General features: G+C 41.7%; 1 protein-coding gene across 3 annotated transcripts in view; it reads left to right on the top strand.

Annotated features, from left to right (window-relative positions):
• FSTL4 (follistatin like 4) overlaps window positions 1–27,013 on the top strand; it is a 371,489-nt gene that overhangs the window by 3,809 nt on the left and 340,667 nt on the right. For all 3 annotated transcript variants that reach the window (XM_082211563.1, XM_082211562.1, XM_082211561.1), the window contains exons 2-3: window positions 11,915–12,050; window positions 19,675–19,708. In XM_082211563.1, coding sequence (XP_082067689.1) covers window positions 11,925–12,050; window positions 19,675–19,708 — 160 coding nt within the window. In that variant the 5' untranslated portion in view covers window positions 11,915–11,924. The remainder of the gene's footprint in view (window positions 1–11,914; window positions 12,051–19,674; window positions 19,709–27,013) is intronic.

Genomic DNA, 27,013 nt, shown 5'->3' with positions numbered 1-27,013 from the left:
TAAGCACTAGCACTTTGAATTGTGCTCATAAATGAGCCAGCATTGTATTACTACTACTACTACTACTACTACTACTGTTATTATTATTACTGGTCTTCTGGGACCAGTCTGCATGAACTCGGCACACAGCAGCTAGACTGCAAACTGAAGTTTCCAGGAAGTCTTCAAAGGAAGCTCCATGTATAACAAAATTGCCAAGATCTGTTTTAGAGTTTCCCAAGTGAATGGATAGGGATGCAGGTGATGCTGTGGTCTAAACCACCGAGCCTAGGGCTTGCCGATCAGAATGTCAGCAATTCGAATCCCCGCAACGGGGTGAGCTCCCATTGCTTGGTCCCTGCTCCTGCCAACCTAGCAGTTCAAAAGCACATCAAAGTGTGCAGGAAGGTAAATGGCGTTTCCGTGCACTGCTCTGGTTTGCCAGAAGTGGCTTAGTCATGCTGGCCGCATGACCTGGAAGCTGTACACTGGCTCCCTCGGCCAATAAAGCGAGATGAGCGCCGCAACCCCAGAGTCGTCCGTGACTGGACCTAACAGTCAGGGGTCCCTTTACCTTTACCTTTAAGTGAACAGATAACTTGCCAGGCTATTTTAGACTATGTGGGGTTGCAACTAATGCATTTGCTGGTGGAAGGAACTACATTGTCATGGAGGCTAACTAAGTTTGCAGCAACAAAGTTTGAACAATCAGCATCCACACATTATGCAACTGATCTTTCAAGGGCACACAACCCTTTTAAAATCAAGATGAATGGCATTTCCTTGCTGTTTTGCAACATCCTTGATAGGCAGGGGCAGTGTATCTTGTTTTACCACTTGAGGCAAAATAGGAAGTGCCGCATTGCCTCGCCACTCCTGCCACTCCCTACCTGCTCCTGCCTCCACTGCCTCCACTGCCTGTTCTGCCGCTGCCACATGCCCCACTGCATCCACTGCTGGCAGAGAAACAGAACCACAATCACACCAAGTTTGGGTAAGCTCTCACCCCAAATGGACTCAATCTTGCCCAAAATCAGCATTGATGGTGGCAGCACTTCTCTGCCACTGGCAAAGGTGATGATGTACCCATGGACATGCTGCCTGGGGAACTTCTGCCACCTACCCAATGACCAGGCTGGCTCTGTTGATAGATCTCAAAGCAGCACAGAAAAGTACCATGCCCTTTCACAGCTTTTCTCTTCTTTACTAAGTTGATACTCATACAATCTTTAAATCTTTACTTTTCTGTTCCATGTATTGAGTTTGAAATGCCTCAAATTCTGTTTTCATTATAAGAATATCTGGTGGTCTACTCCACTAACCTTGTGGCCTATAATGTTGAGAAAACTTTTTTATAGTATTTTAGCTTTCATAATTTTTTAACTACTAATTTCTTCCACAACTCTGTAAGCAGCTCTTGCCAATAATAGCTGATAATTTTCTAGCAATTTCAAATCATGAAATGGTTCAAGCACAGCTCTGATTACAATAGACATTATGTCTTCTGCCCCAAATGTTCAACAGAAAGTCCCAATCAGACGGAACTGCAAGTTCCATTAAGTACAAGTGCGTCTGCTTGAGCTTTTAACATGAATTCACTAAATTTTTCTTAACAAGTCAGTTTTCATTTGATTTGTGTAGAAAAGTAGCTATAGCACACCAAATATAAGGTGAGGGTCAAAATGGGGACAATGTTACACATACTTACATACATTGATTCATGCAAAATATAGAAAATGTATCCAGTAAATAAAAATCCAAAGAAGCTTTTACTGCTTGCACATTTTTTCAAGGTCACATTAATAATACAGAATGACAAGGTGACATGCATAATGCTGATGTTCTGGTGTAGGAACCACTTCTTTAAGTCAGAAATGTCTGCTTGACTTCAACAACAGCAAGCTGGGAGAATGTCATGCATGCTCTAGTTTGCACTGAAAAATACTGATTTTAAAAATAGTTACAATGCAATGCAGTGCATGGGTGGTTAATTGGTTTCCTGTTCCTAATTGCTAGCAGATTGCAAAAGTGTGGGGAAATGATCTGATCCAAAACATGGAATGTTTTGAAATGTTTGATAGGAGGGAACTAGCCCAAATCCAAAAGCAATGAAATAAATGAGACAAGTGACTGCAGCTTCTATTAACATACCAGGCTATTTGGAGGATGTAGTCAGAGTAATTTAGATGAAACCTTTTATTTGGCCCATGCAAAAAGCACATCAAAGTGTGCAGGAAGGTAAATGGCGTTTCCGTGCACTGCTCTAGTTTGCCAGAAGTGGCTTAGTCATGCTGGCTGCATGACCTCCTTCAGACGGATAGAAGAATACTGGATCCATATGTGATATTTTGTGTATCATAAAGTTTACACAGCTGCATCAAAGATAAAATAGTACATCTCCTCAACATTGGTACAGTATGCTTTTGTTGCATGCTTCATTTTTACCAGCTCTTTCCAAGGTATTCAAACCAAGGATCAATTCTGCTCTGTCTATGATTGAGTTTCTATCTTTCAGCCTGTTTTGTACAATATATCTGTGGATACAGATAATCTAAAATATTTCTTATGGGTTTGAACTGTTGTTTCTTCTATACATCTTCACAAATGTCCCTAGTGTGTGAAATAGAATTGTAGAGTCAGAAGGGACTTTGTGGGTCATTTAGTCCAGCCCCCTGCAATGCAGGAAACTCAGCACGCGGTTCCCCCTCCAATTTGAAACCAGACCAGACCCTGCTTAGCTTTCCAAATGTGGGAGCAGTTTTATTGCTGCACCAGACAAGCAAATTTATCTTCATGGAATAATAGAAGTGTAGAGTTAGAAGGGACCCTCAGGGTCATCTAGTCCAACCCCCTGCAATGCAGGAATATGAAGCCATCTCATATGGGGGTTGAACCTTCAACTTTGGCATTATCAGCACCAGACTCTAATCACCTGAGCTATCCAATCTACATCATCATCATTCTCTGTGCTTCTTACAAGTTCCTCAGAATATTACCAACTCACCACATCCTCAGAGTAATCCTGGCTGAAATACAGAGTGTTCGTATGAATCAAATCTCCACTGTACTTACATATGCCTCCAAAATAGCTGTGTGATGCAGAAAGTTTGTGCAGTCCTGAAACAGAGCTGATAGTGATAGTGTTTCATCTTAGCTGCTTTGCTTATTTCCTGATCATCCCAGCATTGACAAGAAAGGAAACTCAGTCTTGGTTATTTTGTGAGACAGACACGGGGGGCAAAATGAAAGCACTGTGCTAAGTTTTCTGCTGTGTAAATTTTTACAAATGCTCTTTGTCTCAAATGGAATGCCTGGCAAAATGTAACACATTATACTTGGTGCCATTTAGGCATCTCATTCATCAAAGCCTAAGAGATTAATCCGAGATGGTGTAGATAATTAATTGGAACTGTAATTTAACTTCATGATGGTTTGCTGAAAGGGTTAGTATAGAATTGTGCAATTAATTTTCCTAGGATTAGCAGCATTTTATAAAACTGATGGGCAGTAAAATTATTTTCCAAGCCTCACAGCTATGCAGCTGCTGCAACAAATTAGCAACTTTGTTTGGGGAAGTGAAGCCCAGATTTGTTTTGGAAGCTGATTGTGTTTCTTTCCGTGTGTTCAAACTATTAAAGCAGCTGAACTGACAATGCCTGAAAGGTTTGATTTGTCCTTCTTTTTGTGGCTAACTTTCAGTGGCCAGTCTTTGGCAAACATTTCCATAGTGCTACTTTTTCTAATAGCTCTGTACTGGAAGTATTCTGGAAATTGCATTATCAAACATGTGATATAAGTGTGTGTGTGCACGCGCACGCACGCATGCACATCTAGACATACAAACATATGATCTTCTAAGTGTGCATGGCTTGTTTTAAGCTATTGTTAGAATACTGGTTCACCTGCTCTGTTGTTGTATTTTGCACTCTAGTTTCCTTGTTCATTGTGAACTACCCCATTGTCTTACTTTCATGGGTGGCACTCTCTGAGACAACTTGATGGTCTTGGGAGTTGGAATGGTTTCTTCCGAACTGGTGATGTAGTTGTGTTCTTTATTTCAAACACAAAGGAATGTGTGGATGAGGGAGGAAAGGCAAGTGTTGTAAGCTTGTGGGAAGATTTGATGGCATATTGTGCGTTGTCTGCCACTGAGAAGTGCTGCTTGTGGAATTACAAGAAGTATTGAGCTTTTCTCCTTTTTTGGTAGCCATTGTGCAGTGAGACAGTCAAGGCTGTTGAATGTAGTTTTAACTTTTAGACTGAGGGCCTTCGTTTCGCAACTCATTCCATGACTCACACACTGAGGGCAGCTCACACTACTGGGCGTAGGAATGCAGCCCTGGAGCATGGGTACAAGGGGACTGATCCTGCCCGTGTCAGGACCTATTTACCCTAACAGCAAGGGCAATTGTTTTAGTGCTTCCCCTATTCTGTTATGAGCCAGTGTGGTGTAGTGGTTAAGAGCGGTGGGCTCATAATCTGGTGAACCGGGTTCGCGTCTCCACTCCTCCACATGCAGCTGCTGGGTGACCTTGGGCTAGTCACCCTTCTCTGAAGTCTCTCAGCCCCACTCACCTCACAGAGTGTTTGTTGTGGGGGAGGAAGGAAAAGGAGATTGTGAGCCTCTTTGAGACTCCTTAAGGGGAGTGAAAGGTGGGGTATCAAGTCCAAACTCCTCCTCCTCCTCCTCCTCTTCTTCTACTTCTACTGTTTGCACATGTTTTCCATTTAATATGGGGAGTGCTTTACTGCATGCATTTGACATTATTCAGATGTCACAAGGGCCTTTTCAGGAAGCCACTAGAATAGTGCCTAGGCACTAGAGGGGTTAGATATAAATGTGTATGTAGACATATTTATTATTTCATTTCACTTCACTTATTATTCCCTTACTATGAACATCTCACAGGGGTTTCACAATAAAGAATAAGGGCAGTAAAAGCATCCGCAATAAAACAGTTTCATATTCAATTCAGAACCTGGCTGGGATACAATCAACCAATGTCAAAGAGTCAGCAGAGAAGGCACCTGTCTGACATGCAGTGGGAGGGACTTTCAAAGGGTAGGTCCCACCACACTAAATGCCTGATTCCAACACTGTGCAGGGAGCAGACCTCCTGATAAGGTGCTTTCTGCAGGATACCCTCTCATGTAGGGTGCTGTGATTGGTTGGGTATGTAGGGATGAGGTAATATTTTAAGTAAATAATAGATAAATCAGTAATAAACACACCTCTCCTTAGTTCCCCTTAGGAATAAGGAAGTGGATGCTTGCGACATCAGCACCCATATGAAGAATAATAAAGTCTATCTATAGCTGGAGAACAAGGTTGTATGGATAGATCACTCCATATTTGCTCTGTGCCACTTTAAAATGTGTTTACCCATCATTCTGGCCTCTATTATTTCCTCATCAATCTGGCCTTTAACAATCCTTTATGAAATCTGCATTTAAATGCACTGAAAACAAATTTCTCTTAAAATATGCTTTTTAAAAAATGTGCTTAGATATAACCTTTCTCACCACCAAAGAAGCACAAGCGGATAGCAGAGAACCTGCACAAGCGACGCTGACACAAAACCCCACATATATTAAGTAAAATAGAAGCATTGCCACCCGACCCCACCCCCACTCATCTTCCCCCCTTTTCTTCCTAATGTCTCAACAAATGAAACTGATCTGTAAAAAATGTTACTTGAAAAGAGAGAGAGAGAGAGAGATTTCTTCTTTATCGGAGCCAAAATCTGCAGCATGACCACTACTGGGAATCCAAACCACATGGCTACCTCTACAGGAATGCTCAGCTACTTCTGTGAACGTGGGTTTTTACCTACTGCAAGAAAACACTTCACCCTTTCCCAAATGATGGTATTCGATGCCCACATGGGATAGACCCATGAGGATGTGTCATTACTTGAATGTCTAATCATTTATTGGATTGGCTGGTTAAGGTTCAAGATTTTGGTATATAATGTGAAACTGTGTGAAGGGTATTAGCTTGCTTCAGGCATTCTTCACCTGAGCACTGTAATCCGGGGGACTGGGCCAAGAGGGGCCTTCTGTACTCATAGAGGCTCCTCACACATTTTAGAACCCTGACTTTTTAAAGCAGTTTAAATAATGTCTTAAGAAGACTACTGTTGCAGACACACGCAAGACACAGAATATGCTACAAATATTTTAGACTGGTAAGGATGTCAGGCTGCATCCACATATAGCAGTTATTCTGTTTCCCTGACATTTCCCTAATTGTTAATTTCCATGTAATATATGACCTTTCACACGGTGCAAAAGCCACTTCTGGAAATTTAGTGGAGTATTGCGGAAGTTTAGTGCTCATTTCTGTGCTAATTGGTTTGCATACGCATTAACCCAGAAAATTGTGGGAGTAAAGTGATGAATTTTAAGGCATGTTGGCATACTATTCTTTCCTGCCATTTTCATGGGCGAATCATGTGAGAACAGAAGTCCACACATGTACAAAGTGTGAGGGAGTAGCGATGTTGTCCAATATCGGTTAAAAAGCCACTGTTCCATAACACAACAGTTACAGCTGTGTGAAAGGAATGTTAGAAAATGGGGCAGAAACACTAGCATTATAATCAGGAAAACTAATGCAACATTCCCCATGTTGGAATATACCCTCTATGTTTCTTATAATTATCCTAGATTGCATTTGATACTGGGTCAGATTTCTGCCACCCTTCTCTACTGCACACAAAAAGTTGCACTTCTTAAGTAGAATCTAACCCAAGATGCGGTGCTCATAAATATGCATATGGGTTTGATTGCATTTAACCCCAGTAATTTAAATCAAAGTATGTTAAAACTCACTCTGCACAAATTTTATCACCAACTTGGTAATTGCTTGACAGCAAATCTGATTTTAGGCAGGGAAAGCACTCTAAAGCATGATGAGGAAACTGCTCTCCTGGCATGCGCGTTGGGAAATATTAAACAGTCTGGGTGCAGAGAGTAGAACAGGCTTCTTTGTCTTGTACTCTCTAAGCACAATCTGTTTAAGGAGTCTGTTCAATCTTGGCTTGAACTCTAATGTATAAATTCATTCCCTATTAATGCATGTGACCTTTTTCACCCTCCTTCCACCCAAAATGACCCAACATTTCCCTATTTGCAGCCTAACCCTCAGGCAGGTGGATTTGGAAGTTAGCTCTGGAGGGCTTATTTCATACTTCAAGCTTAAGCTTGAGGACTCTGAGTTCTAATGAAAGAGACATCTGCTGGTTTGATATCAAGATGTTAGAAGCAGAAAGCTTACTGCCAAAGCTTCTAAGAATGGTGTTCCCCGACATTCTATCCTGGGGCCCACTTGAAACGACTTAAAATTACAGCCTCTTCAAACCACAAAATGGTGATGCAATGACTTTGTTGGTCGCAAAATGGTGGCAGTGGAGACAGAGTTCAGCATAATTAGTTGCCCCCCCCCTTTTAAAAAGTGATTAATTATTTGGATTTAGTTACTTTCTTCTGAACATGAGGCTTCAAGAGGAAATACATCAGAGCATGGTGGCACTGTGGGTTAAACCACAGAGCCCAGGACTTGCTGATCAGAAGATTAGTGGTTCGAATCCCCGCAATGGAGTGAGCTCCCGTTGCTCGGTTGCTGCTCCTGCCAACCTAGCAGTTCAAAAGCACGTCAAAGTGCAAGTAGATAAATAGGTACTGCTCCGGCAGGAAGGTAAACGGCGTTTCCATGCGCTGCTCTGGTTCACCAGAAGCAGCTTAGTCATGCTGACCACATGACCCGGAAGCTGTACGCCGGCTCCCTCTGCCAATAAAGCAAGATGAGCGCCGCAACCCCAGAGTCGGCCACAACTGGACCTAATGGTCAGGGGTCCCTTTACCTTTACTTTTACCTTTATGAGCTGCACTTAATTTTCTATTTGGCTATGGGTTTGTGTGAGCCATTCCCACTGCCTCACCTATTGCATGAGGATATTTAAAATGACCCATTTAATGGGGTTGTCGCAAAGATTAATGAGATAATTTAGATTAAGTGGTAGAAAGAGTTGCAAATAAAATATTGTACAAATGCTAAGGATCCAATCCATCCAAAGTTATGCACATTCCTTTGAAATCAATGGAGATTCAGAAAACGATGTATGTATCCTTATGAAACCAGATCAGAATTTTGTGAAAGTCTTTATGTTTCACAGTTGCTTTTGGAAATGATCATATTGTAGCAGCAGTCCTATACACACACATTTGGGAGTAAATCCCAATGAACCCAAAGTGATTTATTTCTGAGTAGATATGCACATGGTTGCGCTGTAGGTCTTGCACTGGTGTGTTTTCTTTCAGACTCTGTTCACTGGTGTGCAGCTCTCTCTCTGTGTGTATGCAATCCATTTCAGTCAAAATAATGCGAATTTCCCAGTGGAGCTAGATCCAGTAAAAGCACTTTTTACTCAAATTAGATACAATATTAACTTGTGAAAATTTAACTGGATTGTGGGGGGGGGGCAGCATGCTCAGCCCCAATGTCCTTGCCTTTTATTCATGCCAGCCTTTTAGACCGTTCTGGTTCAGATATTCCCTTACAAGTAGATTGTGCCAGATAACCAGGTACTTCTCCCCCACCCTAACAAGAATGCTAACACTGTAAAGGCCTAGTATAAGAGAGGAAGCCGGGATTTACCATAGTGACCATTGTTCTGCTATCATCATCAATATTTTTAAAGGGGCCTAACGTACTGGATTCATCCAGAGATTAAAGTAAACAGGTTACTGCTTGCAGACTCACACCCTTAAATTCAAAACAAGAAATAATGACAGGGAGATACAATAGGTCATTGTCTTCCTATAGGCTACCAGGTATGCTATGTAAGAGAAATATAGCTGGAGGTTTTAGAATAATAGAGTTGGAAGAGACCACAAGGGCCATCGAGTCCAACCCCCTGCCAAGCAGGAAACACCATCAGAGCACTCCTGACATATGGTTGTCAAGCCTCTGCTTAAAGACCTCCAAAGTAGGAGACTCCACCACACTCCTTGGCAGCAAATTCCACTGTCGAACAGCTCTTACTGTCAGGAAGTTCTTCCTAATGTTTAGGTGGAATCTTCTTTCTTGTAGTTTGGATCCATTGCTCCGTGTCCGCTTCTCTGGAGCAGCAGAAAACAACATTTCTCCCTCCTCTATATGACATCCTTTTATATATTTGAACATGGCTATCATATCACGCCTTAACCTCCTCTTCTCCAGGCTAAACATGCCCAGCTCCCTTAGCCGTTCCTCATAAGGCATCGTTTCCAGGCCTTTGACCATTTTGGTTGCCCTCCTCTGGACACGTTCCAGTTTGTCAGTGTCCTTCTTGAACTGTGGTGCCCAGAACTGGACACAGTACTCCAGGTGAGGTCTGACCAGAGCAGAATACAGTGGCACTATTACTTCCCTTGATCTAGATGCTATACTCCTATTGATGCAGCCCAGAACTGCATTGGCTTTTTTAGCTGCCGTGTCACACTGTTGGCTCATGTCAAGTTTGTTGTCAACCAAGACTCCTAGATCCTTTTCACATGTACTGCTCTCAAGCCAGGTGTCCCCCATCTTGTATTTGTGCCTCTCATTTTTTTTGCCCAAGTGCAATACTTTACATTTCTCCCTGTTAAAGTTCATCTTGTTTGTTTTGGCCCAGTTCTCTAATCTGTCAAGGTCGTTTTGAAGTGTGATCCTGTCCTCTGGGGTGTTAGCCACCCCTCCCAGTTTGGTGTCATCTGCAAATTTGATCAGGATGCCCTTAAGTCCATCATCCAAGTCGTTGATAAAGATGTTGAATAAGACCGGGCCCAAGACAGAACCCTGTGGCACCCCACTAGTCACTCTTCTCCAGGATGAAGAGGAACCATTGATGAGCACCCTTTGGGTTCGGTCAGTCAGCCAGTTACAAATCCACTGAGTGGTAGCATAGTCAAGACTGCATTTTGGTGTAATGGTGGTTCATTTCATTTTACTCTTCCCTCCCCACCCACCCCAAATAGGAAAAAAATAAAAATCTAGCAATGTGTGCTGATGCAGCAAACTGGATCCTAGAGTCTTGACATTGTGCATCTTCACGTAACTCTTTTTTCCTGAAATTTCCATAAAGTTTATAAGAAGTTGATAGACATCTAATCTATGGCTGCCATCCTATCCACACTTTTTCAGAAAAAGCCCCCTTGAATTCAGAAGGACTTGCTTCTCAGCAAGCATGCATATAAGGCTGCACTGCACAAATCTTTCAATCCCTGAATATGGTTAAGGCAGGAAAATGTCTTCCTCTTTTAGCAACTAAAACTAATGCACTCTTAGAAATGTTTTTGGCGGCTCTACGCACTAGTAAGACATCTGTTCACACATGAGCTGCTTTGTCTGGCAGATTTTTCCTGTGAAAAGATGATTTTATGATACTGTGCTGATGACATGGTTAATACATCCCATCTGAGGTATTAATTTGCCTGTCACTCTATTCATATCCCTATTGTCTTCTGATCCTTAATGCTGGTGTTCTGTTAATTTAAGCATAACGTTTCTTATACTTGAACAGAGTAGGGAATCCAATTCAGCCCAAGGGCCACATTCCCTTTGACAGATCTAAAAAATAAAATTGATAGGCATATATTATATAGTATATAACTATTTAGCAGAGTTAAAACAGCTTGGAAGCTGGAGCCAAACCTCCACCCATAGTTTCAATCACAGACCACTAGCATAGCTTAAAAAAGGAAAATAAAATACACAGGAGTACCACTGGTAAAAGAAACAAAGGTTATTCACTTACAGTTACTTCATGTTCACAAGGATGGCTTTGGATTCTATGTCTACACTGTGAGCAATAGTTTCATGGCTGCCTTGTACAAGAGAAGAGGTGAGGGGGAGAGCAGAAGGAAGTGACAGAACATATACATTTAGTGAGAAACCACAAGGTATATTTTCCCTGACTGTCTGTTAGTCTCAGCACTGCCCTCTACTGACTGGAGACATGCAAGGTTGCTTATGCAGTGGTACCTTGGTTCTCAAACGTAATCCATTCCAGAAGTCCATTCGAATTCTGAAACGTTTGAAAACCAAGGCACAACTTCCAACTGGCGCAGGTGCCCCAGAAACAATAGCTGACAGCCACATCGGATGTTAGGCTTCTGAAAAATGTTCGAAAATTGGAACACTGACTTCCGGGTTTTCGGCATTCGGGATCCAATTTGTTCATTAACTAAGCCGTTCGAGAACCAAGGTTCCACTTTACCTAGCACCTTCTGAGTGGGACCAGAGGAAAAAGTGGGTGGAGCAATGAATGTGAACTCTCCTTTTCTACAGCAGGCTTATGAAACAGAATGAATATCTGTCCATCCAAGTGAAAATGCAGTAATACACACCATTCTTCACTCCCACCAACCAAAAATGCAGTCCTTCCTAACGCAAACACCTACCACACATACCTAAACCCCTTAAAATAGGGATGGAGAAATCTTGACCTTCAAGCTGTTTCTGAAGCACAATTCCTATCACTTTGCCATGCTTGCTGGAGCTGATGAGAGCTGTAGTACAGCAACACATGTGGGGCCAAAGGCTCCCTACACCTGTGCAAAGTTACAGATCTACAAATTTGTCCAGGGTAGATATCCAGGATATCATACTGGGCATCACAAGGGGCAACGTGGTCATCTGACTGCACAGCCAAATGAAAGTTCTGTTAACCTCACTCCATGCTGAAACTCAGTTTGGACATCAGCTGGTAAGATGCAGGTGCATTAAAACTGTGATTGGTGTGATAAGTCTTACAGCTTCATCAATGCAAATATTATTTGCTTTGGTATAGGAATCTTTACAAGCTACTCAAGTTATATGATGAACTCCAGAAATAGTGTTAAAATGTGAACCTAGTCTGCACTGAATGTAGCTATTGACTCTGGTTGATACTGTTGTTTTTCTTCTTCTCAGACATACAGCAATGAAATCAATAAGCTTCTGGTCATTCCTCATATTACTTGAGGTTTTTCCATCAACTGCTTGGGGATGGATGGAATCCAATGGGAGCAAGCAATTTTATTCTGATACTGGGAGGCTAACACATGAGGTATGGTCTAACTTTTCCTTGCTTTACAATGGCATTTCTTCTCTGTTCTTCTCTACGTTGCTATACATCCTTTCCTGAAACCCAGATTATTATTGTATTATATATATTATTAAATATTCAGAATGTGAATAGTCTATACTATACAGGTGGTAGTATGATTTAATGGCACAATGTCAGTTTCCATGTTCTGCTTTTAAAACAACAACACAACTTTACTAATCAGATTGATATCCCAACTTTCCTCTGTTGAACTATATATATCCTATATGTGGTTTTCTATTTAACTTCAACTACAAACATAGGAGGTGTTGACTTTTCCCAGAGAGATGTTGACTTGCCCCAGACTACGCATAAACTTCATGACTGAGTGGGGACTTGAGTCAAGATCCTTACAACTCAAAATAGCCATTTATTCTGATTCAGCAGTTCTCTGCTGTGGTTCAAGAGTCCAGGAAAACCCAGACGTATGGCAAACCTAAGATCCACCCCACCCAACAAGATGCTGCTGCTTTTCACTGATCTAAAAAATAATTTTCTCATGAGCTCTGGCATGAGAATGGCAACTTCAAGTGAGCTTTACCTGGGCTTGAAATAGAAGTGAGAAAAATGACAGGCACAGAAATTATCTCAATTAGCTACCGTATGGATGAGCAGATGATAGTCTGAGTTGGGCTACCAGTGCATCTCATTTGTGTATCACATTGTTTCATAACAGGACAAATTTAAACTGCCAACATCTGATTGTGAAACAGAGCTTCCTACCCAATAGTAATAATTCTGTTCTTTGCTTTGAGTAATATTTTGATTCATCAACACCTTTTATAAAATGCAATATGTTCCTAAATACAAACAACATAAGTCCTCTGTGTTTATGCAAAATTTACAAATCAGGGTTGCACAAATATCCTGGTCCTCATGTTCATAAACAGACCACAATATTTAAATTAGCTTACATTTCTTCCCTTCTATATAGTGACAAGGAAGTTAAAACTATCTGCTAGTCTCTTTGGGTTGTAAATTAATGGCAATACTAATTTAGGTCCATGGTTATACTCTGATTGGAACTTTCTAACCACATGGAATAAAATTCAAATAGTCATTTTTGAATATTGTATCGAGGTAGTCTCCAAATCACTCTGAACTGAAACAGGCTGTTCTCCAAAGCAGTGAATAGGGATGCAAACTATATCTCATGTTTAGTAAGGTAAAGGTAAAGGGACCCCTGACCATTAGGTCCAGTCATGACCGACTCTGGGGTTGCGGCGCTCATCTCGCTTTATTGGCCAAGGGAGCCGGCGTACAGCTTCCACCTCCTGTGGCCAGCATGACTAAGCCGCTTCTGGCGAACCAGAGCAGTGCACGGAAACACCGTTTACCTTCCTGCTGGAGCGGTACCTATTTATCTACTTGCACTGGCGTGCTTTTGAACTGCTAGGTGGGCAGGAGCTGGGACCGAACAACAGGAGCTCACCCCGTTGCGGGGATTCGAACCGCTGACCTTCTGATCGGCAAGCCCTAGGCTCTGTGGTTTAACCCGCAGCACCACCTGTGTCCCTCTCATGTTTAGTATACACCCCTAATTTCAATGGCTCTTAAACCCAAACAATGTATATATAGGACAGCAATATTAGCTCCAGAAAGGAAAAACAACAACATTTTGTTGTTTTCTTTCCTTTGAACATTTGCATCCTGCCCTTCAATTCAAAGTATATCCTAGGTGGCTTAACAATATTTAAAGCATAGAAATGTATAGATACCACATGAAACACCACATGGCATACACAAGAGTAAGAACGAAAGATAAAATTGCAGCATATGGCTGGAGGTTTAAAAACCTAGGGAAACAAAAAGGTAGTTAGAAGAGCATGATTTTAAGATTCAACATGCAAGGTCAACAAGGACAACAATCTGCCAAAAATATTAGTACTTCAACATTGCCTATAGTCTGACGAGTGTTCTCCTGAACTACGAAGTTACATTCAACATTGCTGCTTTTCAACATGAATACCTTTCAGTCACAGAAGTACAATCAGGGCCTACCTGTGGAGCAAGACTTATTTCCTTAGCAACCAATGCACTCTTATGTTCAAATACCTGTCAGAATTGTCATTTTGTGTACTTTGGAGAGTTCTGGCAGAATGGAAGCTGTGACGGTTTAACCACATACAACACTTTTCTAGTTCCAAACACTTCCTGACAGAGATGGTCAGATTTTCCAGAAGCATCTCCCCGAGAACATGGCACCTCATGAAAGACTACCCTGTTTTATAAGACTCAACAATCGGTGACTATTCTACAAGTGTAGCAACAAAGGGAAAGGACTTAAAAATATACATCCACTGTACAGTAAGTCATTGGCCTGCTTTAAAACTATCAGGTAATCATTTCATTAAGAAGACTTTGGGTGTCTCTTAACAGAAGGACTTGCTGGAAATACCGTCAGTGGATTGGTTGCATGTTGACAGAGACAGGTTTGTGCATGCCTGTATCCCGTGGAACTTAGAATTCTAGAATTGTAGAGTTGGAAGGGACCACAAGGGTCATCTAGTCCAACCCCCTGCAATGCAGGAATCTTTTGCCCAATGTGGGGCTCAAACCCTTGACCCTGAGATTAAAAGTCTCATGGTCTACTGACTGAGCTATCCTGGTAGCATCGGTGGAGGAAGCCTCTCCGCCCTTAGGGGTGGGGGGAACGGGGCAAACCGACCATAGGGGCGGAGTGAACTGCCCATAGGGGCAGGGTGCGCAGCACCCATAGGGATGGACCACATGGCGCCCAGCGGGGTGGGGCGGGACACATAACACCCTTAGGGAGGGGCAGGGAGGGGTGGGGTGGGCAGCACCCATAGGGATGGGGTGCGCTGCGGGGCCTCAGCCACCCTACAGCTCCGTGCCCTCTGACTTTATGGAGGGGATCTTAGCAGATCGTGCTGGTAGGAAGAGTTGAAAAAAGCACCCATACATAACACAACGCAAAACACATTAGAGTCCAGTACAGAGATGGAGCTACCTTAAATATTTCTTAGCTTTCTGTTTAGGCCACATCTTCACTCCACATTTAAAGCAGTCATAACTTTAAACAGGGCTCATAAACAGGGCTTTAATCCCACAGTTCAGTTTAACCAGAGTTCTGGGTTCAGACATAACAACAAACCATGGTTAGATGAGCCAGAAGTGAAAACTTATTGTAGCTGCATTATTGAAACCATTGCATCAAAGGCTTCAACCCTAAGCCCAATTATCTGCAACAGGCCCCATTGAATTCAGTACAGTGGTACCTCAGGTTACAAACATCTTGGGTTACAAACACTTCAGGTTACAGACTTCGCTAACCCGGAAATAGTACCTCGGGTTAAGAACTTTACCTCAGGATGAGAACAGAAATCGTGCGCTGGCAGCAGCAGGAGGCCCCATTAGCTAAAGTGGTACCTCAGGTTAAGAACAGTTTCAGGTTAAGAACGGGTCTCCAGAACGAATTAAATTCATAACCAGAGGTACCACTATACAACTGACTTCTGAGTAAACATTGCTGAGATGGCCCTACTTCCAGATGTTTAGTCTTTAGCCTGACAGCCATTGAAGAGCTGTTCTAGCCCTTGGATTTGTATAATTAAGTTTCAGGCTTTCTATCCAGAGACAGAACAATCTGTACCAGCTCTTTAAGAACAGTAGTAAATAATAATAATAATAATAATAATAATAATAATAATAATAATAATAATACCCCACCCATCTGACTGGATTTCCCCAGTCACTCTGGATGGCTCCCAAGAGAATATTAATACAGTGGTATGAAAGCATTCTTTTTAAATACATCTGTCATGCTGCTTTCAGCTCTGTCCCTCTCACTTTATTTGGTATAGTGTAGCAACTAATGCTGCAGGGATAATCCCATTGGGGTCATTAAATGGGACTTACTTCTGAAGAATCATTCAGAGGATTGTGTTCTGCGGCTGTGAGCTATGTGCAAAAGGAGCACCTGTTCCATAAATCACGTCCTCACGTTCTCTTACTTATACCCTTCTCTTAGTCCTGGCCTACTTTACAGAGTTGTTGTAAGGATTCCAGAAACAACATGCAGGAAATGCTTTGAAACATGGCGAGAGTGTTTTAATCCATTAGGTGAACGAGTGTTTGTGTTATAAATATTCCTGCTAAATAATATGTGACAGTATAGTAATCCATACTGTCGGGGGGGGGGAATGGATGGGTGGGGACCCTCTTCTCCCCCCCCCCCGCCCGAAATCTGACACTGTGTTTTAATAATACTTTCCTTATCAGCAGGAACCATACTTCAGCATTAATCAAGAGCTGGTAACACAAAGTGGTCATTGTTTTTTTAGCTTGACAGCTGGAGGCAGTCTTTCATAACAGTAGAAAAGCTATTTGTGCCGAGATGTTGTCAAACTGCATCAAGGTTCACCCATGTGTCTTGAAGTGCTTCAGTTCAGGTGCAATAAGGCTATGCACTAGCTTCATAAGATAGCATTGTCATATAGAAAAACATTTTTAAAATGATGGCAATTCATACCTGATAATGCTACCACAACCTCCTTTTGGAAGTGCAGATTGCACAGCAGTGAATATCTTGCAAACAACGCTCCTCAAAAGAGCAGGTGACAGTGACTTTGGCATAAACAATAATTATGTATTTTAAATTCATTTATATTGCATTCATGGGGGTGGGAAATAATAGATTCCGAAAGTGAGGTCTGAAGAGAAAATGTGGTGCGTGCTAAACGGCATTCAAAAGGATTTGCAGAATCTTGTTCATGAAACGGTTTGGCAAAGCAAATTAACGTCCTGAAACCAAGACGACACATCAAAACATATGACCTGTGCCATTGCAAAATTAGATTTTTAGCTCTCATTATGTGGTGTCTTAAAATGATGCCTAGGAAATAAACCCCATTTATAAGCTTCCATTTCAAAACTTTGGTGCAATATTACTTTTCCTGAGGCAAGATATTTCACTATCATTTCTTTAAAACCATTTGGCCCTGGATTTGTATGTAATCAAATATATTTAGGAGAAATGTGAAGGATAAGTGGGAACACTCCCCCCCCACATTAAGAAACACTTGAATATTAAATTACCTTTGTGCTTTTGTTCTGGGGGTACGCAGGGGTACATTTTGTGAATCTTTGTACTTTTGTCCATTTACTGTATTTATTTCCCCCGATTTGAACTATAAAATGGTGATTTTCTTGAGTCAAAATGAGAGTACCCCTAAACATTTTTTAAAGAAAAAAATGCATTGCCTTATTTTTATATCTGTGTATGTCTTGAAATGATTGAGAGAAACACAGAGTGCACACACTACAGCTCTTAAAGTTGTGGTAGAGAATCTTGGACCTGGGGACGAAACACGGTCCTCTAGTTCTCTCTATCTTTATTATGACTTAATTGATGTTTACTAAATATATCTCTGGTCCTTTGAACACTTCCTAGGCCACACCCCTCATTGCTTTGCACCACATGTTTTTGCTTGGCTGCAGTGGCGTAGCGTGGGTTGTAAGCACCCGGGGCAAGGCAAGTAATTTGTGCCCCCTAACCCGTGGATTTGCGCCCCCTAACCCTAACCCCCAGATGTTGCGCCTGGTGCGGCCGGCCCCCCTCCACCCCCACGCTACGCCACTGCTTGGCTGGAATGTATCTTCAAGCTTGGATCATGTCCCTTGCTTGTGAATGGAGAATTTAGAGGGGTATGTGCTTATTTGTGTAGAAAGCAGCCTACTGTACAAACATAAATTTTGCATGTGTTGCTCTGTCCACTTGACGTTTTACATCAATTTTAGGTGCTTTATGTTTAATTCCCCCTTAGTCTGTGCCACTCTGAGCAATACATGGTGACTATATGGTCTCCCATATAGTCCCAAGCAAGCTTCTTGTATCAGGCAAAAATCTAGGATCTTGGTTCAGAGTCAATGGCTACAGTGAACTTACACAGGCCCACATCAAGATTGTGGCCTCTCCTAGCACACTGCTATCCACTGTTTTTCCTTGACAAAGACTTTGAGCTTTGAACAGCTGTGTGATGGGCAGGAATTCAACTGCCTTCCCGTTATGGCAGCTCTGCGCTGGATAAAGCTATATGTTGGATTAATAGTAAATACAACGTCTACAAATATTGTAGAAGTTAGACATATAGCAATAATTTATAGTTTGAAATATATTCAGATGAGTTCTGTTGTGTTGGTAAATATATATTTTGAAGTGGTTCACCAACTGCCTTTCAAATGTAGGAGTTCACATTTTGCTAAGGGTTCATAAATCACTTTGAAGCTTGACACTGATCTTGGTAATAAGGTGTTGGTGTTTCTATCTAGAAATGTCTCTATTGAGTGTAAATTCCTCTTTGAGAGCATGTTCCTGCCTGTACTTGTACACAAAATTTCTCAGTGTTGGTGTCAATAATAAGACAACTTGAATTAGAGTGTAAGTATGTAAGTATATGATCATTGTGCTCATTCCCATTTCCAATTTCTTCTACAATTGAAACGGAAACTGAATGGGAAATGAGGTCTGTGAGGCTACTGTAACATCCATTGTAACCTGATACTTAAGTATCTACTTCAACATATGCAAGGACATTGAGAAGAATTAACTTGAGGAAAATGGCCAAGCACTGTCACCTCTTGATGGTGTTTCCTTAGCTTCACTCTGCTACTGTACTATGATATAATCATGTTTACCAGAAATGAGACCCACTGATTTCAGCAGAATTTTATTTCCACCTGCATATCTTCATGATCTTGTTTGCGTACCGCGGTAAATAATAGTTTATGGCTTACTGTGAACATAGAATCATAGAACTGTAGAGTTGGAAGGGATCACGTGGGCCATCTAGTCTAACCCCCTTCAGTGCAGGATACTTTGCTCAATGTGGGATTCAAACCCACGACTCTGAGACTAAGAGTCTCATGCTTTACCAACCATGGGTGTCCGGGGCCATGGTGCCATGCAGTGTGCACGACCCTGGTATTGAAATATGTGGTTACCCAGTCCCTTCATGGAGAATTTTGTGGGTGCTCAGGCACCCAGGGCCCCAGGGAGTTGGCACCTATGTTACCAACTGAGCTGTCCCAGGCTGATGTAAGCTATGTTGCTCCTCTCCACTAGCATAGAGAAGAAACATAACATAATCCCTGGCTTAGCATTGTGCCTCAAACCAGACTCAGTCATTTGTTTCACTCACTGAAACAAACCACAGTCTGTAAACCAATGAAAATTATTGGCTACCTATTGTGGTTGGAGCAAAATAAACCATGATCAGAGGGGAAGAACAAAGCAGCCCTGATCAGACACAAACAATTTATGTGGCGTTCTGTGACATAAGAGGTAGGCCTATATTTTCCCCTGCAGGCGACTGTCTGAAAAATGTTTAATTGGAAGCAAGTTCTTTTTAAAAAATGGAGCATATCTTAAGATAAACATGATTATAATCAGGCTGTTACTTTCTCTGGCTCTCAGTATCTTTGTATATGTCACTTTTGTGAATGAAAGCATTTTTAATTTTAATGGAATCATTAAATTAGCATTAACCATCTGATTTAATGGAAATGTGATCTTCTGAAAAATAAATGTAAGCAAAGTGAAAAATAAATATATTTTTCTTTGCAGGAATCCAGAAGCTTTGAAGGCACAAGAAGAAAGGGTAAGCAATTAGATTTTTATTTTTAATATTTTTTATGGAAAATGTAATCATTCAGATTTAAAATAGGCATCTTTTTTAACATTTTAAATGCTTACTGGTTAGATAGCATTTTTTTAAAAAAAATATCATCCACAAATGTTGCTCTGGAGCAAAATCTTATCAATATAATATGCTCAATATTGAGAACTGATTTCAGTGTATGAAACTTTTCACTGTCTCTTAATTGTAACAAACAACTGTTTTGATTCAACTTCACAGCCATAAATGTCTTGGAACTTTATATGATAAACTCTATTTGATGTTCTGTGAAAATTCATTTCACAAAAGGGAACAAAAAGAAGCTGCCTATAAAGGAGATTGATAGTTCAAAACCTGTAGACATAAATAGTGTCCATTTGGTGAATATTTCTACATAGCATCCTGTTCTGATGCCCTGGTATATTAATTCACTTTATCAAACTGTAGCAAATAACAATCAGCACAAACAGCTAAGAAAAAATGCTACTCTGTTTTAACTTGAAAAATTGTGGTAATATGCTTGTTGTACAATGTGGTTATGCACAAAGGAATCAAAGTACAGAGAAACACCAAACCACCCCATGGTTTCATAGTTTTACTTGAAGGGGGTTTCACAGAATTGCACTAGGCTGGTGTTGCGGAAAAAACTGTTTGCTTTATGTTTGGGAAGGGCTGTTTGTAAACGTTCATTTGGAGGTTACTTGGTTATAGATGAGGCTAGTTTTCTAGATGGATTAGTACTGGAAGCAAAGCGTGTTGCAGTTGTATGGATTGATGGCCTTCATTGTTGCTCTACAGCAATCCATCTCTGGTCAGTGCGTATAACTTGATAAAATGCAGAGGCTAAAATGTTTGAGTCCGCTGTGTGTTGTAATCATCGCCCGTGTCCATCTGTACCCAGTTGCCTTGAACAACCATTCACTTCGCTTCACTTCACCTTTCAGTGGAGAGAGGGGGAGCAAGCACAACAAGTGTAGTAAGCAGCTGTTTTAATTCAGCTCTTGTCAACTGCCTCTCAAGTTAAAACCAAAAGGTTATCGGCAAAACGTCTCAGACAGTTGTGTGATTGCATTGTGATTGATGGCTGTCTAAGGACATGGAAAGAGTCATGAAGCGCTGACTAACAGCAGCAGCCAAATTCATTCCTGCCCTGCGAGCACAAGTGGGCTGAGATTCTGTGGTCATGGGAGGGGGGAAATGTTGAGAGAGGGGAAACTGGAAACAATAACGGATTCCAGGGTGTGTTGAGTATATGAATTGCTCAATTATTGGTTTTTCTCTCTTTTTTTCATTTTTCAAATCTTAAATTCAGGTTGCCTATTTCTGCATCTGCATCAGTGAGGTCCCGCTGCACTCCAAAAGCTTCAGGGATCTTTGAGGCTGGTGGTGGGGAAAAGCAGCGCTTCCTCCCACCGCCAGCCCCACAAGCTCGGGGGGCAACGGCAAGGCTGCGCGCAGCCTTTGCGCTGTTCCCCGATCTGCTCTTGAACGCACCTTGTTTTAGAGGGAGAGAACAAGAAATTTTTTTCCCCTCCTGTTCTCCCCCTCCTATGGTCCGGTGCATCCTATAGAGCGAAAAATACGGTATATATTTTCTCTAATTTACACATTTTTGTAAGCCATTTATTTCAATACAATGCGTTTTTGCACACCGCTTTAACTGATATACAGATTTCCATGCACACGGTCCTCTAATATATGTGTTTTGGAGAAGTGAGGTAGTGATCTGTTTACAAAATTTGGAGATAATCAACTTCCAAATCATAGATGTGTTTCAATTCACATCATGCTTTGGGAAGTGTGAATTAGGTGGCTTCACATTACAATGCAATCTGAAATGAATCCCCACCCCCTTTCCCTAGTTGGCACAGATAACATAATGTGCAAAACTGGGACAGCAATATATAAGGGGTGAACAAATACCTTCAGATTTCCATGTTTTCTTATTAATTGGAAGCTATCTCAAGCTGGTCTTTATTAACACAGACAATGGACAGCTGGCTGAAAAATGGCTATCAAAGAGCTCCACTCTATTTACTGTTAACTCTTCAGTTTTGTTTAACAGATGTTTCTGGAATGCCTAATATATCTCTGTAGAAATGTGAAGTGGGAAACAGTTCTCCAATAAATAGATGATTATAATTCCCTGTTTTGTCTGCACTGTGTTTTAGATCAGGCTGTAAAACATCAGCGTACAAATTTTCTTGTAACTGAAGGGCACCACATGGGCACCTGCTCTTGTCCATACTTGCAAGAGTTTCAAACAAACGGGGGGTGAGGGTGGGAGGCAAGCAGCTGTGACTATAATTGAATAGGCTTTTATTGAACTCCAAGAACTCTGAGTCTTATGATGCTTTGCTACAAATGATCCAATAAATGGGTACCTAAGAACTATGAGATGTCTTTCCTTGAAAGACTGAAATGACACCCATTTTTTTTCTGAATCTTGCTTTCATTTTGAATCTCCTCAACAGGCAATGCAGGACTTGAATGAGTACTGCAGGCCATAAACTTGGAAGTATAGCCACTCTGCGGCTGTGACTGGGGCATGGCAATATTGTGAGATGCCAGCAAGTCTAAGTCTAAGCCTTCCCTTCCCCCCTTTCCCCCTTTAGAAGGCAATCCCTCAGCTAATATGTGGGATGTGCTAATGTCTGCCATCTTGCAGCTCTTTGGTGTAGTGCTATCCCTTGCTGCTATTGCCCACTATCATTGACTGCATACCAGTGCATGGCCAATTCTGAATAAACCAATAGTCCCAAGCTGATTTAGTGAGGACTATATCCTCACTAAGACAGCATGAATAAGCAAGCTATCAAACAGGCTGTTAGCATTACTTGCCCCAATCTCCCTTTGGATCTTTGTGACAAAAAAAGGGCTCCCAGAGTGGCTTTCATATCACAGAAAAGGCAGTCCCTGACCCCAGGTTTACAATCTACAAAGACAAGACCCAACAGAGGAATGGACTGGGAGAGAAGAGGAAATAGACAAACTCTGGTTTAAGTTGTTCTAAAGACCAACTAGGATGGAAAAAACCAAGAACAGGAGGCACCAACAGTTGTTTGTCAGCTGTACAGGTGGAGTGGCCCTGCATCCCTTCTCTTATTCATTCTTATAAACTGCCCTGAGACCTTTTTGGCAAAGGTGGTATATATACATTTTTGAAGAAACAAGACCTGTGACACATTGGGAACTGGATACAGAGGTTGCTCAAGGTACTAACTATTGAGTATTTTTTGTTCTAACTCCTCCCTCCAAACATATTTTGGGAAGGGCTGTAGCTCAGTGGTACATCATCTCCTTTGCATGCGGAAGGAGGTTCAGTCCTCAGCATCTCCTGAGCTAGATGAACCAATTGTCCGACTCAGAATAAGGCAGTTTCCTATGCTCCTATGCCAATTATTATTTTTTTCCTAGTTATCTACACCTTCCAGAGAGATGAAGGGATAGTGGGGTTTGTGTGAGAGGTTATAATACTGTCATTTTTACATTGAATTTGAATGGTATAAATAGCTGTGGAAGGAACAGAGAAGGATTGCTCCTTCTCTCCCTCCCCACCTCAGCCTTTGCAGTTGTAGTCATATTTTGTGACATTGTGTTTGCTTTCATCAAACACTTTTTCCAATACCATCTGTCAAAGCAAGCTCCCTTGAATCGTAGACAGCAGCACAAACAGTCGGATGTGAAGAGATTCTTCAGTGCCAGCCTGAACTCTGCCTATCTGTAATCAAAGTGTGTTTGGAGATTTACAAGCAGTGGCAAGGAAGTCAACAGCAGAATGTTACTCAGCCTGATAAATATATGGCTGGTCACAGAAAATATCGGAGGGGATTAGAGAAACTGGTGTGGGATTTTTTATTCTTCTCTTCATATCAGCAGATACTGAAGCACTTGCCCGTCTGCCCTGATCTTCTCCCATAACAAAAAAGTCCTACATATAATGCACTGCACTTAGAAATAAGATACATAGATAAATCAAGTGATTATTAAATGTTGTGTAACAGCAAGATGACAAAATGTGTAAGAAAACAGGATAGCCAGGTTGGTGATCTTTTGGAAGAGAGTGTGTTCATCTGGATATGTCTAGTGCACGTAGCAAAGGTTTGATTGAAGCTCTGGACTTGGGGCTCAAAGTTGTTGTAAGAGGCAAGTGGTCCTCAGCAGTAGCAGATGGCGTCCATTAGGACTAGTAGGGAGGAAGGCAAGGAGCCAAGGGATAAGTGGAGCCAGAGCCAATGACAAGTCAAGCCAACTCAATCTATTGCTACCCCAGTTCTCCTCCCCGCTGCTAAGGAACAGGAAGCAGATAGGCAGCACTATCCCCTAGGTTGGTTGTAAGTAAGAAAGCAGGTAGGTGGTGGCTAGCTGAGGACAGCCTGAACTAGGAGGGGCAATGCCCCATTCATCCAAACTGAGCAGCCTCCACTGGTCCTCAGTTCACAATGGTTACTTCAATACAGAGCTTCTGAAAGCAGTGCCCCTCCACAATAAGCTGGATGCTGAATTAAAGCTATATTTCCACATAGCACGTCACATGGTGCACTGCTATCATTCGGCAATGCTCTTCCCCATGGTCAACATCCTGCTATACAGTTGTACAAAATGGGTGCCCCTTTATACTAAAAAGCAAAGACTTTTGGTGTAGTGGGAGATGCCCATGAAGGAGGAGAGGAGGGTATCCCCCCCCCTGCCAATTCCTGCTGCAGCTCCCAGTGTTCCCAAAAAGTCTCTTCTGAAGTGTGCCTCCCCACCTTTCAGAACAGATTTTCAGAAGGCAGGGAAAGGAAATTGGGAAGAGAGACACCTTCTCTTCCATTGGTGGATGTCTGGCTGGAGCAACTGCACAAGTATCGATTGGATTCTACCCCATAATGTTTACTGAAAAGTGAGTTTCATTCTTCAAAAATTCCTTCTATCTTCCCTCCTTGAAAGATATTACATAAACTAAAACTAACTAAAGGGCAGAACACAAATGATCATTTTCTTTTCCTTTTTTAATTTTTTTTTGCTATATGGCATGATTTTATTGTGTATTATTAAGGCACACAATTGCTCAGTGTCACCAGTATATGCTCATCTGGCTCATCTAAGAAATTTCATAGAACCTTTGTTCTGAATAATGATGGAACTCATGGGTGAAGAATACTTTTATTTCAATATATCTTTGTTATTTGTAAAGGGAAACTTTGTGTACCTTATTATTCTACTGTATTTTTGTACTTTTGTCCTTCTAGGCTGTGATGTTTTACGGTTTACATCTTGGAGTCTTAATTCTCTTACTTTTTGCTATATTTGCACTCCTTAACAAAATCAATAAAATATTTCTTAAAAATTATTCCAAGGTTTGCTTTATGGCATTCCTGCCCTTTATTTCTTCCTGTTCACACACAGCACAGCTTAAGATGCTCATTACTGTAAGTTTCTGTCCTTTGGGGGAGGAGGCTGCAATTCCTAACTTCCTAACATTTTATCCTAATTCCTATATAGAAAAAAAGCTCTATGTTGCTATCTTAAAATGAAAAATGAATATTGTGCTAGTAGCTTATTCCTGTTCCAGGTCTGCAAAAGTGGATTAATATGTTCTACATAAAATATTTGTGAAATCATACAATTGTAAAGTTGGAAGGGATCCCAGGGGTCATCTACACACAATATAGTGTGCGTGTTTATGTAGTGTTTGACTTGCCCGCAGATATCAAAAGCAGTGAGACAGCTGCTTGTGCATGCTTCTAATTCTCACTTTCTGTGAGAACATCTGTGTCTGAGACTGGGTTTGTTCCCCCCGCATATGCTGCTGGGTTCCCAGACTCCATAGTATTTCATCTCTAGGGCTGCATTACCTCACCAGTATCCTTCCAAGGACCATAGATGGGGCCAGAGCAGGGGTCAGCAACCTTTTTCAGCTGTGGGCCGGTCCACCGTCCCTCAGACCATGTGGTGGGCCGGACTATATGTTGGGGGGGGGAATGAACAAATTCCTATGCCCCACAAATAATCCAGAGATGCATTTTAAATAAAAGCACACATTCTACTCAAACACGCTGATTCCTGGAACGTCCGTGGGCCAGATTGAGAAGGCGACTGGGCCGCATCCAGCCCCTGGGCCTTAGGTTGCCTGGGCTAGAGGCAAATGCTGGGATGGCCAGACGCAGACGTGGACAATGCTGTGGATATGACCCTTAACCTTGTACAGTGGGCTGCACTGCAGCTACACAAAAGTGAAAGGACTTTACACCCACTTGTCTCCATCCATAGAATCATAGAACTGTTGAACTGGAAGAGACTCTGGGGTCATCTAGTCCAGCCCCCTGCAATGTAGGCATCTCAACTAAAGCAGCCATGGCAGATGACCATCCAAGCTCTGCTTAAAAACCTTTAAGGAAGGAGAGTCCCCCAGGCCCCACCACTCTGCTGCAGCCCCACCTTTTCATGCACAAGTGTTTCTGTTTTCCTTTAGGAACTGTTGAAGAGGATGGTATTTTAGGAGAGCCAAACGCCTCTATGACTCCCACTAAATGTGAATGTTTCAGTTTTCCTGTACATAGTGCTACATAAAGGATATGGTTTAGAGCTGATTCTTAAGGCACAATTCACATATGAAACTCAGGCAACTTTGTCCTGTCATGTGCCATTCAACCGGTTAATTGATTATTATACCATTAATGGCTTGTTCCACACTGTTAAGGCCCGTTCTTGCAAGGTTCTAGGAAATATGCAGAAGGGCCCGAATTGCCCTTCTTTGCTTCTGATATCCATGAAGGATGAGTCCCTTCTTAATAATATTTTTTTAAAGAACCATACACATGCCTGAGTGAGTAATTGTACTAACCTGGATTCTCGGCCGGGGCAAATTGCAATAGCTTTCTCCCTCCTATCCCCTGTTTGTTGATGAAGCTATTCAATCTGGCTTGGAGACTCCAGCCATAATTATTCATTTGTTTATATTTTGCTTGCAGCCATCCATTCAAGAAATTGGTGTCAAATGATGGGGGTTTTTACGTCAGCCAGCCAAGAAATGATCGAACCAATTTTTCCCTCTCCGCTCATCTGTCTAACTTTAACAAATGACATGTATCTTGAGGGTTATCAGCAGATGAATAAGACAGAACTGTGCTGCAGGTTGTTGTAGTAGATAGCTTTAAAACCCCCTTTTTAAAAAAATGCATTAAATCCAGAAATGCTCAGGTGCAACTATGCATTTGTTTTACAATGCCGTGATTTAACTTATTTCAGTTTAAACATTTAAATAATGTACATTTCATCTAGTACTGCAGATAAGCGGTAGCA

This window comes from Podarcis vaucheri (assembly GCF_965113315.1).
Source record: "Podarcis vaucheri genome assembly, chromosome: 2".
Lineage (NCBI taxonomy): Eukaryota > Metazoa > Chordata > Lepidosauria > Squamata > Lacertidae > Podarcis > Podarcis vaucheri.
This window is presented reverse-complemented; position numbering and strand designations above follow the sequence as displayed.